The sequence below is a fragment of the Gracilinanus agilis genome, chromosome X, assembly GCF_016433145.1.
Source record: "Gracilinanus agilis isolate LMUSP501 chromosome X, AgileGrace, whole genome shotgun sequence".
NCBI classification, from domain to species: Eukaryota; Metazoa; Chordata; class Mammalia; order Didelphimorphia; family Didelphidae; genus Gracilinanus; species Gracilinanus agilis.
In genome coordinates, this window is record NC_058136.1 from 59732369 (window position 1) to 59750429 (window position 18061).

General features: G+C 55.4%; 1 protein-coding gene across 1 annotated transcript in view; it reads right to left on the reverse strand.

Moving 5' to 3' along the window:
- Positions 1-788: 788 nt before the first annotated feature.
- The window catches only part of DGKK (diacylglycerol kinase kappa), a 24526-nt gene continuing 7253 nt past the window's right edge, over positions 789-18061 (reverse strand). Inside the window, exons 6-17 of the mRNA XM_044682853.1 lie at positions 17667-17949; positions 15727-15826; positions 14751-15023; positions 11595-11691; positions 9904-10011; positions 9017-9130; positions 8628-8762; positions 7803-7966; positions 4492-4612; positions 3645-3737; positions 1280-1402; positions 789-971 (exon numbers count right to left, since the gene is read on the reverse strand). Coding sequence (XP_044538788.1) covers positions 789-971; positions 1280-1402; positions 3645-3737; positions 4492-4612; positions 7803-7966; positions 8628-8762; positions 9017-9130; positions 9904-10011; positions 11595-11691; positions 14751-15023; positions 15727-15826; positions 17667-17949 — 1794 coding nt within the window. The remainder of the gene's footprint in view (positions 972-1279; positions 1403-3644; positions 3738-4491; positions 4613-7802; positions 7967-8627; positions 8763-9016; positions 9131-9903; positions 10012-11594; positions 11692-14750; positions 15024-15726; positions 15827-17666; positions 17950-18061) is intronic.

Genomic DNA, 18061 nt, shown 5'->3' on the forward strand with positions numbered 1-18061 from the left:
TAAGCACAAGGGCAGTGGCGGGACAGCAAAGCCTCCTCAGGCCACAGGAAAGGGCACTGTTTAAGCCAAACTGAAGAGCTTGGCTTGCTCCCCCAGGCCTGCTGATTTAAGACCTCCAGAGAAAAGTGGTCCCCACTTCCAAGGGCTTGGCCCAATTGCCCATGGCCACCAGGAGGAGACACCAGACCTGTAGCCTAATGAGGCCACATCTGCACTGGGGCAAGCTCTGGGCACCACGTTTCAGGGAGGACATTGACAAGAGGAGGCCAAACCGAGAGGAACAGAAGATGGCAGGAGCTGGGAGTGACCCTCAGAGCCCAGGAATGGGATGGGATTGGGCCAAAGCTGGCAAATGGCAGAGCCGGGTCTCGGCCTGGAGGCCTCTGACTGAGCAGGCAGCCCTGTCAGCCACACCACAGGATGACTGTGCCACATACAAGTTCACTTGAAGGAGCTGGGGATATTAAGCCCAGAGAAGGCTTTTTAAATAGCTTCAGGGCTCTCCTGCAGCAAAAGAATTGGGCTCCCTCTGCTTGGCCCCCCCCAGGGCAGAACCAGGAAGGGATGACAGGGAATTGTAAGGAGGTAGATTTAAGCTGGAAGGAAGGAAGAACTCCAAGGAGAGCTATCCTACAGTGGCCTGGCTCTCTCCCTCAGGAGGTGGGATCTCTCTATCACTGCTGCTCTCCAAGGTGGGAGAGATTTCAGAGACTTTTGCTTCGGGTGGCTTCAAAGGGAAGTCCGTTCCTAGGCAGGCCTCCCGCGAGGCACTGTTCTAATCTGGCCGCTCAATGAACAAAATGTGACTGTTCTGTAACTTTGTGACGCAGTTCCCAAAAATCATCTCGTGTCTTTGATGTGCCCACGGCCATGTGCAGCACCTCCAGAGCCGGCCCCATCCGGGCCTCCTGAATGAGATCAAAGGCCAGGGCTGGGGTGAAGGTGCGGGGAGCTTGGGAGGAGCAGCTGGGCTAGAGTGGGATCAAAAAGGCACAGTGCTTTTCTTCCTCCTTCCCCCAGACTTGGGGACATCAGCCCTCCTGAGTCACCCTTGGCCAGAAGAGCTGGGCTTCCCTCTGCCACCACATTCTTTTTTCCAGGAAGGCCCTCTAAACACTGACAAGGCAACCCCTAGAGATCATGAGGGCGCTTACTTAGCATGGGTGCTTAGGAGAACCTCAGCCTCTACTATCCCTGGATCCAGTGAAGCAAGACCAAATGAAGGGCGACCACTTTCAGGCACCCTGCCTCTCTGTGGCCCATTCAAAAAGGCACTCACCTCTTCAGTGACAGCACTGAGGATGGGTGCCAGCCAGTGGATTTCGGACACCTTCTCCAGCTCCTGGCTGACATTGGCTAGGGCAACCTGCAGCCCCTCCTCCCGCCGAGGGCTGTCCAACTGCTGTAGAAATGGAAGACAGACAGAATGAGCTCGGCCACTTCCTGGCACACAAATGTCATCTCCAGGGTTCAAGGCTTCGCACCTTGCACTAGAGATAGCCAGAGAGTAGTTGCATGGAGGAGCTAGGTCCAAGTCCTCTTGAACAGAGCGGCAATATGACCCAATGCCCACAGGTAACTTTGGGTCTCCCTGTGAAGCCCTACTCTGGGGAAAAGAACAGCCTGAAGTTTGGGGTCAGAAAGCCCAGGACCACAGACTTAGGGCTTGAATGGACCTTGGAATTCGGATCAGGGGGTGCTGAATCCACCTCTCTCGTTTCCCAGAAGACACTGAAACTCCGGGCAAGAAGCCTGCTCTGATGCCGAACAGCTTCTATGGGACAGCCTGACTCTGAAATCCTGGATTCTTTGCTTGTCCTTTGACCCAAAGGTTCAAGGTCAAGGTTGAGGGGAGGGCTGTTGGCATTCTGGGGTGAAGGCATGAAGGTTTCTGATCTGGATGCTGAGGACAGTCTATCCAGATCCAGCTGGGCCCAGGCCTCTAGCCCGGCCCCCTCCCACTGCCAGGATGGCACATTCTGGCCCATAAATCCAAACCCTTGATGACTCCTCTCTTCGATCCACCTCAGATAAGCCAAGCCCTGGATGGTCAGCACATGTGAAGAACTTCCATGTCCCTGGGACCGACAAGTAGATGGAACAGATGGGCAGTGATGCCACTGGCATGAGACCCGTCTCCTTGGCATGGGGACCCACTTTTAATTATACCCCCAGGTGGGAACTCTCCTGGCACTACCTTCCACAAACAGGTGGAAGGGGAGAGAGGGCTGCAGGCTACAAGGACAGATCAGGCCACTTGTGGCAGCTTGTCTGCCATGGCGGGACAGCCAACAGCATAAGACTCACAGGGATAGGCAAATCTGGAGAAGCCTGGAAGGTCTTAGAGAATTTTGTAGGGAGACGCAGTGGACTTGGCAGCCCTGGGGAAGATCCCAAGCAAAGCTGGATTTGCTCCAGGTATGTCTGAACTCCTGGATCCCCAATATTGCCCTGTGAGGTGGTCCCTAAACTCTCCGTCTCTCTGGCTGCCCTACAGTGGCCATGCATGCCCCACGGACACGAAAGGGAGGTTCCGATGAGGCTACTCCAAGAGAGGTCCCGCATGCAGAGACCAGGGCGGTGACACCACTGCTCTCCTTATCTCCTCTAGCCCCTTCCAGGTCTGAGGACCCTAGTTGAATGAATCCATTGATAAAGGCTGGAGGGCATCCAGGGGAAGCCTCCCAGCATGTTCAAGTTCAAGCCACATGAGGAAGAAAAGACTGGGGGAGGGGAATTGGGTTCATTGCCCTTCCAGGATCTGAAGGGTGTCTTGGGGAGGAAGAACCTAGCCTGGATCTGCTTTTGGTCCCATAGGACAGAACTAGGAGCTATGGGAGGAAGTTATAGAGGAACAGGTTCAGGACAGAAGTCAGGATGCTAAGGGTCCTCCCTGGTCCCTCCCCATCCCAGCCCCAATTAGGCTGCCAGGGAAGAGGATCTCTTCTGTCTGCAGGCCTTCAGGCCAAAGCTGGGTGAGAACTGGTAGACATGTTGAGGTAGGTAATCAGGCCCTGGGATTAGGAAGCACTGCTCTGGGCAGAGTGGGGCTGGCCGCCTCTGGGGTCCTTTCCCACCTCTCACTTCCCTTCCTCTTGCTGGGATGCCAGGCCAAGTCCTTGGCAAAACTAGGGGAGGTGGGAGGGAAAGACAAGTTTGTCTGTGGCCCCCCCTCCACCTCCCATATGGTAGGTGCAGCAGAAAGGGCATAGGGCCTGAAGTCGAATCTCGGCACGTGATCTCTCTGGGGCCCAGAGGGTCACCCCCACTAGCTGATGTCTAGGACCTCCTTCCTTACACTGTTGCCATTCCATGCCCTTCCCTAGCTCTCTGGGCCTTGGGTGCTCTCTTTAGCAGAAATGTGACTGTAGCGCTTAGGGGGCTGTTCATGTTGGTGCGTTCCAGTTGCCTCTGGCTCTCACATTGCAGGCCCTGGGATTGGTGTCAGAGGGGCTGTATTCAATGCTTCGCTCTGACTACCTGTAGCATGCCCTTTGTTCTGGGATGCCTCACTTTCCTCCCATGTAAAATGAGACCTGAAGTTTTGTTCAGCTCTCCAATTGCAAGAGAAGGAGCGGGGACCTTCTGCCCTAGCCCCTCGACTTACAGCCCCCTGCCCCTTGGCCCTTGTTCCCATCCCCTACACTCACCAGCTTCCCTTCCACATACGCTCTGGCTTCGTTGTACAAGGCTTTCACGCTAATCGAAACTTCCACGGCTGAGTTTCTGCTCAGGCTCTGTAAGGTGTGGAGGGGAAGAAAGAAGAGAAGGGGAAAAGCCTGCCATCAGTAGATCTGGTGAGCCTGGCTCCTGGCTTCCGAGGGATGGAAGGAGCTGGCAAGGTGACCAGGAAACTGGGCCATTCCCTGCTCTGGCCCACTTTGACTCCCCAAGAAGGGACTTTGCTCCAGGCCTCCCTTAGTGTCAAGAACCTCCTGGAAAGGGAAGCAAGTCTGGGGCCTGGGTTGCTGGTTCAACTGATCGTGTAAGGAAGCCGCTCTAGGCCCCTGGGCTAAGTGAGTGGAGGCCCAAGCACCCCCTTCCATAATGTCCACCCCTCTCTTCCTATCAACAAAAGCATCTTTTACTTGGAGCCCCCGGGCTCCCCACCAGGGCTAGAAATCACCAGCCCATAGTGTGGGAGCCGCCGGTCCCAGATGTGATCTTTGGCACCATCTGGGCCAGCATAGGAATTATTTTTCGAGCACTAAGAGCATCATTCAAGGCCTGCTGATGTGTCCGCAGTCCCTCGCAGACTTGGCAGTCATCAGGAGCCTCAGCTGCTAGCAGGGAATGTTAGTTGCTTATAAAGCTCCTGCTGAGCTCATATTTTCACTTCCACCTGAACACTTGAGTTGCCTGGTACCCTCTGGCCCCATCTGAGACCAGATCTCTCTCTGCCCTGCTGTGTGTCCACGTTTGTGTGTGTTCATGTGTGTGCGTGTGTACCTTCCCCCAACCCCAAGCCCTGGCCACTTGCTGCCCCCTTACCTCAGGGCTGCTGCCACTGCGCTTGCTGGGCAGTACTTCCGTCAGGGAAGAGGCACAGCTGTTCACAGAGTGGGCCAGCTCCTGCTCTATGGCCTTGTGGATCTTGGCCACCTCTCGGATCCTGCAACCAAGTCAAGGGTAAGTGAGAAAGAGCCTCAGTTTGGAGGCTAGAGATGGCCATATCCTTGGGGGATATTATGACATGAGAAAGAAAGCGGGCCATGCTACACTCCCAAAAGAAGCCACGGGTGACTCTCAGCGATACCACGTTGGGGCCTCTGGTGGCTATCCAGAGCTGGCCAGCGATGGTGCCAGGCATCAGTGAGCCACGTAAAAAGGCGTGGGGTCCGGGGAAGCCACATCCTGAACCCTCATCACATTCAGAGTGGTGTCCCATGGCAGGGACCTAAAATACCACTGGGGCCCCCATGGTCATGGCCACAGCAGATCCAAGGTCAAGGAAGCTGATGGGCAGCTTGGTCCAAGTCGTGTAGTTCAGTTTGTGAGTAATCAGAGGAGCTGAAACTAATTTCAGACATTTTCCTTGGGATCTGCTTGTTGCTGTTTCCTGGCCAGGGCCTGGCCTGAAAAGGGGAAAAGGTGGAGGAAAGCTGTTGGGCTGCCTGGGGCATCCTACACTGGGAAGGGTAGGGGAAGGAGCATGAGGCAATGAGGGAGTCAAGCCCACAGTCTTCTCTATTGTCCTGGATGTCCCCAGTCCAAGTAGCTCTGGTCACCACCTACTTGCCAACGTGGCTCAGATTTATGTCATAGAGGTCAGACAGGAGAGCCAGTGAGGCAACTGGACCTGGTCAAGAATTTGTTCTTGTCTTTTAAGGCCTCAGCCTCATTGCTGTGCCCTGTGGAGAAGAGCCTGGCAAAGGCAGCCATCTGGGACCCTTTGGCTCTGCATGAGCTAATGCTTTTCTCAGGAGAGGTGGGGCCCTGACTGAAGTGCCGTAGGCCAGTGGGAGAGCATTTGGCCAAGAGCTATCTCTCACAAGGCTGACTCCATCCCATCCAGGCTCCAGTTACACTTGGCACATATCTGTCCTCGGGGCCCCATTCCTTTTCTTGTCCCACACGCTGCCAGGGGAGCTCGAACTCGGGGTTCTACACACTCACCTCAGTGTATCCCTGTGCTAGATTCAGCCCAACAGGGGTCCTTCCCTTGTTCTCTTGGTTGGCAGTGGCTTGATGCTACTCTCCCTGGGGCCCTCGGGGTCTATCGGGGCGGGCACAGGGTTCCCGACCTTGCAGCAAGTCCTAGCCCAAAGGGTCCCCCGATTTATGGGTCATTTATAGGGTTGGTGGATTTTCCCTCTAAGGATAGTGACTGTCCCCTAACAGGTGGCAGTCCTCCAGAATCAGACCTACTCAGGCAACTGATAGACTGGGGAGGGTCTTGAGTCCAACTCTAGAACTCTGGATACAAAGGCCACTGGCTGGCTGGTGGGCCTTGCCTTGTTCCAGATGACTCCCTCAACGTTTCCCTTTGGTATCTACCAGTCACCGAGGGTCATCTCCCAGAAGTCCACTCCTGCTCATGCCCCACCACTTTTATGCAAACAGACAACAGCAAGCTTTAGATGGGAGCCACGCAATTAAAATGCCAACCAAAAGTCAAGGGGGGGGATTCCCATTACCAAACCCGGGCTTGTCTTTCACTCTGGGGGACAAGTTACCATAAAACCACCCTGCTTGCCAGGTCAGATATTCTGGGTTTGAGGGGACGATTTTCTGAGGCCGGAGAAATGATCGGTTGCTCTCGTCCACTCCCCTCCATTTAGGAGCAAATGTTCTCTGAATGGGTGGTTATATGGTAAGTCTGCCAGCACAGCAGAAGAATGAAAAGACAACCCACGCACAAAACTTACGCATCCTAGTGAAGTTTTTTGAAGGATATAGGTACAGCCGGCCAAGTCTCAGATGCAGAATCGAGAACTAAGGGTGCTTCTAGGTGCTTCTAGAGGGGAGATTGTGTCCTTGTCCGGGCCTGAAGATCAAGTCTCACACCAACCATCTGCACCACGCACGCGCTGGTGTCCCCACATCAGGTCGTGACATGCAGCCGCACAAAAGGGGGCTCATATAGAGAAAAGGCTCCATCTCGGCCACGTGTTGGTGATGCCTCCTCAGCTTCCCTGGGTCTTAGGGCTTTGGGGGCAAGGAGTGGCTGGACGTGGGATTCAAATGCTTGACCCTGAGCTTCGCTCCAGGCCTTTGGCAGGGGTCTGAAAGACCCTTGTATCTGTACCTTCCCAGGGCTGCGGGGCAGTGGAATGATGCTCCTTCTTGCCCAGATGGTCATGATCTGCAGAACATTTGGCCTTTTTTGGACACAGAGAGGGGATACTGGGGCACAAGCCAAGGTCTAAGAAGTGACAATGGGAGCTCCCACCTTTCTCAACTCACTGTGGGCATCCTCCTCTCAGTGCAGCTGGAATGGTGGACATTGGGTGGCGTCTGTGGACACAGCCCACACCTGGCAAGGGAGACTCCCTCTAATGGCGTACAACACCGAGCCGGGAGCTTCCTCTACGGTTGCAGGGGGCATCTCACCTGCAACTTAGCGCTTTGAGACAGTGGCCTAGGGCACGGAGAGGCAAACAGATGGCCCACGACTACACAGAGCTACGTATGTATGTGCATGTATGCATCCTCTAAGACCAACAAGATCAGCTTGTTTACATTCCCAAAGGCAGGAGGACAGGGGAGGTCATCCAGATCCCACATAACAAATGTAACCTCAGTGTACACCGTGGGATGTACAAACTCGGATGGCTAACAAAGCTTCCCCAAATGAAGCCCTGAAGGAGTTGGGCCTGCCCAGCTCCCTTGTCTTACACAGCAGAAAGCTGAGTCCCAAAGAAGGGAGGGAGGGAGGGAGGGAGAAACGGAGGGAGAGAAGAAGGCTATTTTTTCCCACACTAAAAAGCAAAGAGTCACAAGGTATTAGGGGCCGAAAGTTCTAGAGCCTTTAGATGTGTTAAGCTGAAAGCAATCTTAAAAGTCATCTAAGATCATGGGATCTTAGGTAGGGAACTCGGACTTCCTCATCTCACACAGGAAAAGACTGAAGTCCAAAGAGGGGAAAGAGACTTCCTTTGTCATTGGGACAATTAATGGCCCAGCCAGGATTAGAACCCAGGTCTTAGGACTCCCAATTGAAACTGGTTCCCTACCCCTCAGTCCAGTCATTCATGATGATGGTTGGCTGGGGCCTCTCTGCAGAGGCCAGGCTTCCCGAAGTGTGTCTTGTCCTAGGGTATTCCTAGCCCTGCCACTCTCTCACAGACCAACTACTTCACCTGGTGATGAGGATGTCGGCAGAGCGGGCAAAGCGCTGCAACAGCCTATATTCCTCCTCAGTGAGATATTCCATGGACTGTTGAGAGTTGAGCCGGGGTCGGGCTGATCTGTAGCTTTCTCCCTTCTGCTTATCTTCCCATGACTTGAGGGTGCTCTCAAAGGCCTAGAGATGAGGAAAAGGCAAAGAAAGGCAATCAGAAAGGAGACGCTCTCTCTCTTGGGGCCTGACCCAAACATGGACCAGCCCTCCCCCGCCACACCCTGTCCTGCCCTGTAGAAGTGGTTGCTAAGCCATGTTTGAGTCTCGAGGGATCAGACTTCTGATCTGAGCTGAGGCGCAAGGTGCCACAAAAGTGCCCTACCCCCTCCTCTGCGAGCGACAAAAACAAGCGCCGCGGGGCCTTTTCTGCAATGCAGGAGCTACTATACTAACACCCCTGGGAAGGGCTGCCTCCTTTTTTATCTGCAGCACTTAGCAGTGTGTCTGGCACGTGGCCGGTGGCATAAAGGAGGCACTGGGTGAGCGTTGGCACTGAGGGGATACTAGCTTGCTCGCCACTGCCCTTTCCGCTTCCTCATGCAGACCAGCCGATGGTCCCTCCACCAACTGAGAAGCTGCTCAGCAAATCAGTGGACATCTCCTTCAAGGTTTCATTGAAGCGGGGATCAAATATCATCAAGGTTGTTACAGTTCATGGATCCTTAGGAGGATGTGGGTGGGAGACAATTGGAAGCTTTGTAGATCCCTGGGCAGGGCTGAAGCTTGGCCTTTGGCTCTGGGTGCCAGCTGAAGCAAATCTGAGTCTAACTCTGCAACTTCTCACCCGGTCTCTGGTCAGCATCTGGGCTCGGTTCTTGTGCTGAATCTTGATAATCCCCGGGGGCTGGATCCAGGCCTCTCCATCCACTTGCACAGGGACCCCCTCATCACCACAGATGGTGATCTTGACCACACGGCACTGGCAGATGAAGCAAATGAGGAGAAAGAGAGGTGAGAGGTTGGATCGTGAGCTTCCTCCCCACTTCCTGGCCCACAGGAAGTGCTTTTCCCTAATAACGCTTATTGCTACTTGTCCAGCCTCAGTAGCCTAGCCCGGGCGCCCAGGCCTTGCCATTCAGGCTCCATGTATTACCCTGCTATGTATGCATGAACGTGCTTGCCCAGGGCTTGGTGAGCTCCATGGAAGCTTAGGCCAGACTGCCAGCCATCTACCTGAGCAATGCGGTGATGTTGAAGGTTGATAACTCGGGACACGGCCATCTGGATGCTGCCAAACACTGCCACCACCTCCAGTTTCTTGTCATCAAAGGAAGGTGCTCCAAAATTCTGTAGGGGGACAGTAGTGAAGTCATCTACCCCGCCCCCGCCCCGACAGCCCAAGAGGAAGAGTAGAGCATCTCCGGCTCCTTCCAATGCCAGTCCAGGCCGCCTGGCCCCATCTCACCCCAAAGCCTTCGTCCTGTTGACAGGACTCTTCCCTAGATGCTGAGCCTGGAAGGAAAGTTGCGCCATCCCAGGAGATGGAAGGCCGCCTAACAAGGGCGCTGTTCATCACTGGGATGCTTTCTCAGATATAAGTGGGATAAGATAGCTGCAAGGCCCTTGAAACTTGGAGAATCTGAGATTCATTTGAAAGTCAATCGGCCTGAGGAGTTGATCTGGGGGCCAGGAAAAGAGGGATGTGGGGCCTGCTTGTTTCTCTACCTCCCTGGGGCCTGGCTGGATTAAGTGGGCTCACTTGTAATGGGTATAGGGGGATTATTTCTCGTTTTCAGTCAGGTGGTGGGTCAGGCCTGAACTTGGAAAGCTAAGCTAGCATGCTGACGGGACACAGAAAATCTCTAGGGCTGGGAGACCCAGCTTCCAAGCCTTAGCTATTCACTCTTCCCCCCCCCCCCCCCAACTTCGGACCAGCCAGCTCTTTTCCCTGCTCACCACAGCCCCAGAAGGGCTCTCTTGTCCAACTTGGTGAGCCCTGCTCCAGGTGGGTCTGGGCCAGTGGCCGGAGCTCAGGCTTTGGAGGGTCTTTGGCCAGGCTAGCTGTCCCATCTCAGGGACTTCTTTCCCTCACCCCGTCATGGCTGAAAGCAACAACTTACGTTATCTTCCTTGGTGCCGCCCCAGAAGTTGATGCCTCCTGCATAGCTGGGGATGTTGAGAATAGCAATTCCCTGCAGACTAGGCAAGGCCATGATTTCCCCATCACACTGAAGAGCAAAGGAAAGATTTGGGGCTCAGTGCTTTCGAAGGTTGGAAAGTATCAATGCTAGAAAGGACCCGGGAGCTTAGATGCCTTATTGTGAAGAGGTAAAAACTGGGACCCACAAATGGGAAGGGAGGAGGTTGGACTGGGCGTTCTCCAAGGTCCCCCCGCTCTAGGATTATATGGCCCTAAAAGTGATGGCCACCAGCAGCTCTGAGAGGTCAGATGATGGGCTTAGACAAGATCAGGCAGTATGCTGTGGTAGGTCAAGCACTTCCGAGGCTTGCAAGGCCCAGGAAGGCCCGGATTCAAGTCCAGCCTCAGATATGAGCCAATATTTGGGCCACTTTCCTCGCCTGTAAAATGAGGGGGGTTGGACTCCTTGGCTCCTAAGGTCTCTATTAGCCCTAATGTTCTAGGATTCCATGGTCTCAGAAGTTTTTTCTAGCTTTGGACCAATGGTCTCCAAGGTTCCTTCTATGTGTTATGATCTAGAGCAGTGATGGCAAACCTTTTAGAGAAGGAGTGCTGGGCCCCGCCCCCAGACTGGGTGCCATGCCAGACTATGTACCGTGCCCCTTCCCCCACCAAATGCTGGGTGTGCCCTGCCCTCTTTACCCCACACAGGGGAGGGAAGAAGCACTCCCGTTGGGCTGCTGGGCAGAGGGGCGGATGAAGTGAGGAATGTCCTCAGTGAGTATAGAGAGGGTGAGGGGAATGGCCCAAGTGCTCTACTCCCCTCTAGCTCTGCCGCCTGTGAGTGGCCCACCTTACTCCCTGTGTGCTCCCATTGGCTGCTGGGCGGAGGGGCTGGGATGTGAAACAATGTCATCAGGCATGGTGGAGGGAGGAAGGGAGCAGCTCTGCTGGAGACACTGCCTTTCTAGTAATGAACTGGGGGTAGGTAGGAAGGGTGGCTGCATGCCCACAGAGAGCACTCTGCAGGTAGGTTCACCATCACTGATCTAGAGCAGTGTTGGTGAAGTATTGGCACGCGTGCTAGCCCTGACAGAGGAGAGCAGCTCCGTTCCCCCTCTTCCCAGTGCTCAAGGACATTTTTTGCATGCCCCACCCCTCTGTCCAGCCACTCAAAGCTAGCACTTCCTCCCTTAGCTTTCTCAGGCAAAGCAGTGGCTTCCAGACAGCCTGAAGTTGCCCTCTGGGCACGTGAACTCTAAAAACCTTCCCCACTGCTGACCTAGAGCCTGTATCAGTTTTGTTTTTTTTTCAGCTTCTGAGACAGTGTTAATATTTACCACAAGGGGGAGCAGTCCAGAGAAAGAGCAGAATATGTCACAGTGAGATTTGGTAGGCCAAAGATAATGTGGAGGCAGGAGGACTATCTGGCTCCCAAACCTGGGCCTCAGTCTCCTCTTCTCTGAGATGAAGTGAAGGGTTTTATAGGCTCCATGTGGTAAGTAGGTCCCAAGTTTGAGACCTCTGACCGTGACGGCTTCTGAGGCCCCTTCTTGCTCTCCATGTCCACTTTGAGACCCCAATGAAATAAAGGCCATCTGGAGGCTGGGGGTGGGAGGGGGGAAGGCCTGATGGTGTGGTGAAGAGGACCCAGGCCCTTCTCCTACTGACCTCAAGTTGAACTCGCTGCTCCAGGTTCTTATAGGTACGCTGCAAAAGTTCTTTGGTTCCCAGCACCCCGTACCACATCATATTCTTGGTGCGGCTGCTGCAGGTGGGAGGGGGAGAAGGAAGGCAGTGAGGCAGGAGAACAATTGACAGAGAGGGAAGGGATGGACTAAAACCTGCCAAGCAGCAGTGAGCCATAGGAGAGAAGGCACCATAAGGCTAGCAGCTCTGCCACCTGATCCAGGCCACTGGGATGGCCCAACTTGTGCTGCTGCAAGGGCCCTCTGGGACCTGGAAGTCGGCTTAAGTCCCTGCAATTGAGAACCAGCCTGTCTCTGTTCCTGGTTCTTCCACGAGGAGGGCAACTACATATGGAAACAGTGTTGAGGAAGAGCAGTGATTCCCAAAGTGGGTGCTACTGCCCCCTGGTGGGTGCTGCAGTGATCCAGGGAAGCGGTGATGGTGCATTTTAAAATTTTTAAAAATTAATTTCCAGGGGGCTAAGGAAGATTTTTTTCTGGAAAGGGGGCGGGAGGCCAAAGAAGTTTGGGAACCACTGATGAAGAGCTTATATGAGTCCACGCTGGCAGCTTTGGCACGGGGGCAAGGCCCAGTGAGGTAGGCTTGGGGGGGCAGCTCTCTTTTCTATTGTGAACTATTTGGTGCTAAGGCTCAGACTAGGGGTCCACCAGCTTAAGGGAGGGTGTTTTGAACAGAGACTTTTAGAAAAGAGTCCTGGAGAGAGCCAGGGGCAAGAAGGGGCAAGCGGAGAGAGCATTTGGGGGTAACAATATCAGAGATGGAGCAAGGGCCCAGTGTTGGAACCTGTGTGTAAACTCAGACAAGTCCCCTCTCTCCAGAGCTCCTTGTCGGTCAAACAAGGGGAATGGGCTTTCCCCCTAATATTTCTCATTGTCTCGGGATGCTCTGTTTCCTCTCTTGCGTGTTCTAGTTTTCAGGGAGTTCAGTTCTGGGGGGAGGAGATGAATTCTCCTTTCTGGTTTTTCACCCAAGCCGTCACCCCATTTGGTTCTCTCATTCCCTTTCTTCTGGGGAGTTCTTGCTGTCCTTACGGTCAGGCCTCTCTTTTCTCTGAGGGTCTGCTTGGACTCAGGAAGCTAGTCCCTTCCCTTTTGAGTGTGCTCAGGGGGCCTCTCTCAGCACCCAGCGTTTATTTCTGCAGGATCCCAACAGGCCTTCTGGGCCTCCCTGGCCGGGATGAAGGAGTTTAGAGCTTGTTCTTTTGCCTTTGGGGCATCTTTCTCTCTCCTGGCATGTTTTTAGAGCTTCACTGGAGGTGATCTGGTAGGATCTGAGCTCTTCTAGACTCTAACAAGCCACCGCTCCTATAACCTGAACTAGAAGGCTCCCAGGCCTCTTCCAGCCCTCAATCTGTGACCCTCGGACTAAGGCCTTCTCCTCGCCGGGCCTCTTAGCCACTACCACAGAGGCCAAAAGAGCAAGTGAACACATGTGCCCAACTCTTGGTGTGTGACGCTTTGCTGCAAAGCACTTGGGAAATTTCTCCGTGCCAAATGAATACCCATGGAGTGGGCTGAAGAACAGATGGGAACAGGGGGAGATGAGGGCTTCTGGATGGCAGAGGCCTTAGGAAGCGGGCATGTCTCTTCAGGATTCCCATTTCTATTTAGGGTACTCATCATCCTGCCATAGAGAGGGAAGGCAGCTCTACTGGCAGGTGAGCATCTGGGGACAGATCCCTGGAGGTGTAGGAGGGCGTCCTTCCCCAAGAGGAAAAAGGGGCACAGATCAGGCAGGCCACTGGCGAGACCCAAGAACATCTCCTGAAGGGGAGGCTCTTCTCATTTGTAAAGCAAAGGCCAGGGAGGGTCCTCTGAGGGGGCAGAGCCTCCAAAGGTAGCTGTCACCAGGCAGGATCTCTGGAATGCCTGGGAGGGCCAGGTGGCATGTGGCAAGTGGAGTGACCAAGTCTTGGACCAGGGGCCATTCCACTTAAGTCCCTCCATGAGCTCTTAAGAAGAGTTTGACTCACAGCCCACAGCCTGCTTCCCTCGCTTTGGGGCTGCCTCCAAAATGCCATTTATTGGAGGCTGAGGAAAGACATGGCAGTATGCGTCCTACTTGCTATGTCCTGCCCATAAGGTGCCCATAAGCTGAGGAGGAAGCTCAGGGTCCAAAGTCAGAGGTCTCCATGGAGTCACTTAGGCAGCATTGCTCCCAACTATTGGTACTGTGGGTTGAAGGGGACAGCGAGGGAAGAGTTACTTGCAATGTGCCCACACGCCAGCACAATGGGCCCCAGACAGCTGAGGCTGGCACGCTGCCTTTCTGTCAGAGGATTTAAGGAGGCGGACCCAAAGGTGGGCTTGGCATATTTGCACCAGCCCAGTCACAGACAATGAGAAAGAGGATGGGGAGCAGGAGATGCTCTGGGAGCCTCTATCAGTTTGGGATGGCAACTTGGCGAGCTGGGCCAGAGAAGCAAAGGAGAAGCAAAGCAGTGGCCAGGCCCAACCTCAGACTACCTGTGTGGATGGTATCTATCGGCTGAGTTCCCTTCTAGCTGCCAGACCCTGGCAAAGGGTGTCAAGGCTTTAGCATGTCTCAGGGACCCTGCAAATCCATCCCAGACTCATTTGTGATCTCCAGCTGCCCCCCCCCCCCCCGGCCCTTTTTCATCCCTCTGTGGAGCTTGCCGACTTCGTTACTGCACAATCGAGAGCGCTTTGGCTGGACACAATTCAGGCCCCTTCCAGGCCTGACACTTTCAGACTTGGCCACATGGGGAAAGGCACAAGAAGGGCCCAAGCAGACACCCAGAGGATTGGGCGATGGTGGAGACTGGGACAGGACCCTAACTGGGCCTCCTGGAGCTCGACCAGCCAGGAGCCAGCCCGCAGAGGCCAGGGAGTGCTTTTCTAGCGCGGGCCTGGGACCCAAGAAGTCACCTCAACCACCGCACTGCAGAAACAAGAACGTCTTCCCCAGCTCTGTTTCCTACTTGGCCCCTTCTCTAGCCCATGGACACCAAAGCTCGAGCTGTATGCTGCGTTATCCTCTGGGCCAGCGCCACGAATGGGCCAAGGGCAGCCCCCCAGACGGAGACCCAGAGAGATGCGTGAAAGGTGCTGGACAAGGGGGTGGGTACGGCCACGGGGGTGCTTCTCTTGAACATACCTGCACTTCTTGGGGTGTTCGTCCCTCTTGTTGTTGAATTCCAGAGAGATCTTCGCATCCAGCCCAATGCCAAAGTAGTTGTTCATGACGCACTTTTCCGAGAATTGGCTAAAGTCAGCAGACGAGGAGGAAAGGAGGGAGCTGAGTGTGCCTGTCAAGCGAGCGGGACCATCGCCGCGGGGCCTAGCAGGGTCAGGCCACACGTGCACTCCATAGAGGTGGAGGAAGAACGGCTTAACGGCAGCCACCAGGATGAGCTCAGAGCGCCGGGGCCTTACGAGACCCCAAGAACGGCTCTGCACAGCCCCAGGAGGCAGGCTTCCCTTGAGGTTGGAATCCTGCTACGAAGAGGCCTCGCCTCACCTCAAAGTGGCCCTATGCCTTCTCTCTGGGAGAGCGAGAGGCCGGGCGGGTTTGGAGCCGGGGCTCCCGGGCCCCGATCCTGGCTGCCCGGGGGACTTTGGGCACAGTGCTTTCTCCTTCGTGGGCCAAAGCCCCATTGGGCCTCCCTTATAAAATGAGGAGGGGGTCAGCCTTGAAGGGCTCAAAGGTTCCCTTTCCAATCCCAACTCAACAGTATCTTCATGCGGTTCAGAGCTGGAGAGCCAGCCAGGCCTCCGCAGATCCCAGAGGTTTTCTCCTCAGCCCATCCTACATCCCTCAGTGCTGCCCAGACCCTCCTCTGATGGCCAGAAGTGCAAGATGTCTCGGCATCGCCCGAGGCGATCTAGAGGGCCATGAAAGTAGCCAAGGCCCCCATCATCTCTGGGCTTTGGTGTGGGCACAGAAGGAAGACAAGGGTGAGTGAATGGCACAGCAGGGCACGGAGCCTCCCTGACTCTGGCACCTTGCCAGCCGGCCTCCTGCCTGACAACGTGTCCAGCCTCTGACAGCTACTCCCATTTGTCTCCTGGTATGTGGGTGAGTCGTGCCTGGGAATGGTTGGCTACTGGAGGACGCGCGGCCTGATACTTACATGGTGACGGGTTCCTCAGCAAAGTTGCTTGAGCTCGAGTCATCTGGTTGGTCCAGAAAGACAGACGACGTGGTGGAGGACACGGTGTCACGGCGGGATTCTGGCCAAAGAGATGCCACTGTTCAGGGCTCAGCCTACCCAGTGCTGAGCTTTTGGGTAATGCCACCTTCCTCAGAGGTGCTAGTGTGCCCCTTTTGTCATCTCCACCCTATCCCATTCTGCCGACTGCCCTGGCCAAGGGGCCAGTAACCCGTGAGCATCACAGCCCACTCTAAGGCTACCCTTCAGCCTGCTCCCACCGCAGGGCAGGAGATAACTGGAGAGGGAGGTTCTCTGAAGGGGCTCCATTAGTTGACAGTGGTTCAGTCTGAGCACATCCTGTTTACGACGGCAGCCCCTCTCTCCCTGCGGGCCTCGTCTACAGGCCTCTCGGCTCCTGAATTGTCAGGTGACGGAGGGAGCAGAGATGGGTAAACAGGCTGACCAGGCAAGCAGTTCACATCTGGCCTTTTCCCAGTGCCTGCTGGGGTTCCCTGTTGGCCCCGAGCCCCTTCTCAGGCCCAGATGATGGCATCTTACAGCGCGAAGTCTCCAAAAAAGCGGGAGGGGAAGGTTAGGTGAACAGCGGAGGTGGTGAGACAAGTGAGGAAGGGCTTTCACCTCGTGCCCAGGGTGAAGAAGAGAAAAGAAAAGGGGTTGGGTGTCGGGGCAGGGCAGGGCCCTCACTGAGGCTTTGGGCCTCCTTGCTGATTTCCTCTGAGCTGCTGCCCTTCGGAGAAGCCAAGTCTGAGCTCCAACGTGCCAGGCTCGGCTCGTTTTGTTTCTCAACTGCTATGCAGAAGCGGAGAGAGGAAGCCAGAGGAACCTGTTCCATTTGGGCCAAATAACCCAGGTTTGGGGCCTCCGGGCCCGACTGCCAGTGTTGGCTTGGCCTTGCCCTACTTGTCGAGCAGCCTGGCCGCTCAGCGCCCACTGCCAGGCGCTTCCTCGCCTCCACCTCTGCTTCTCCCCAAGGGCTCAGACACTAGGCCAGCTCGAGGTAGGGGGGTGTGAAGCCCCCAAACCGAGTCCTGGGCCTTCTGCTCATCTCTCCTTACGTTCCTTCACACATGAAGAACTGAGAACCAAAGAAGCCACAAGCATTTAGGGTGGTATGTCAGGCACTAACAGTCAGTCCAACGAGCTCTGTCCACATCCATGTGCCGGACTCTCTCTCCACTCTGGTACCTGCTGAGGCTTTGGCGGGATCCCCCCTTCTGCACTGCCCCTCCCCCTCCCTGACTGCGCCCTCCTCGGTTCTATTCGCTGCTGAGCAACAGGGCCACACAGTGTGTAGAGGGACTTGGCTCCTGACCCAACTCCCGAGATAGCAGGGTAAGGTGGGCGGCACCTTACGCACCCCCTTCACCCTCTCAGCTATCGCTTCCCCAGAGGTGCCAGCCTTTCAGACACCGAACCAATGGCCCCTGCCACGCCTGGTGCTGGCAGCTTCGACTGTATTCTGAGCTCGGCCTACACCACCTCTGGACCAACAGCTTCAGAAAGAGAACATGGTAAGGGGAGGAAGCAGAAGCCGCCTCAAGGTGGGGGGGGGAGTTCAGGAGTTGAGGGACCTTCACTCCAGTGACCCCGTCTGGGAGCATCTCTCCACACTCACTGAGATCCCGGCTGGGCACACTGGAGAAGCTATTCAGGAGGAGGAGGTGAGAAAGCCAGAGGCAATGGCTGCTGGGAGAGGATGAGCAGCAAGTCAGAGGAGTGCCTGGGGATCCCGTCTCCAGCTTTTTGGCCTGTTTGGGCTCTGGGTCAGTTTTTGGAGGCTTTCACCTAACAGTGAGGTAGCCAGAGAGGCGGGCGCTTTCCTCCCACTCCCCCCCCCCCCCGAGTCCCCATCACCTGGGCTTCAGTTCTGTCCTGGCCCCCACACCTAGACCCCTTACCTTGTTCTGCCTGCTCAATAATCTGCTTCAGGGCCTTCTTCAGGCTGTTAGCTCTCAGTAACATCTGATCCTTGGACCTGAAGGCCGGGGGCACCAGGCTGGAGGGCTGGCACACCTCCGCGGGGGCACCACCCACAGCTCCCCCTTCGAAGTCATCGTCATCGCCCTCCTCTTCTGCAGATGGAGCAGCCAACGGGGTGTTCTCCAGGTAGCCCACAGCAGCCTGCGGCTCCATCTCCAGCTCCCGGATCAACATATCGGTTCTGTTGCTCACCGGGGTACACTGCAAAGGTCAGGAACAGGGTCGCATCAGAGAGTGGCCCACGGAACGCCATGGCTCTGGGGAGGCCAGAGTGATAGAGAAAGGAGAGAGAGGGGGGAGGGGGGGGGAGAGA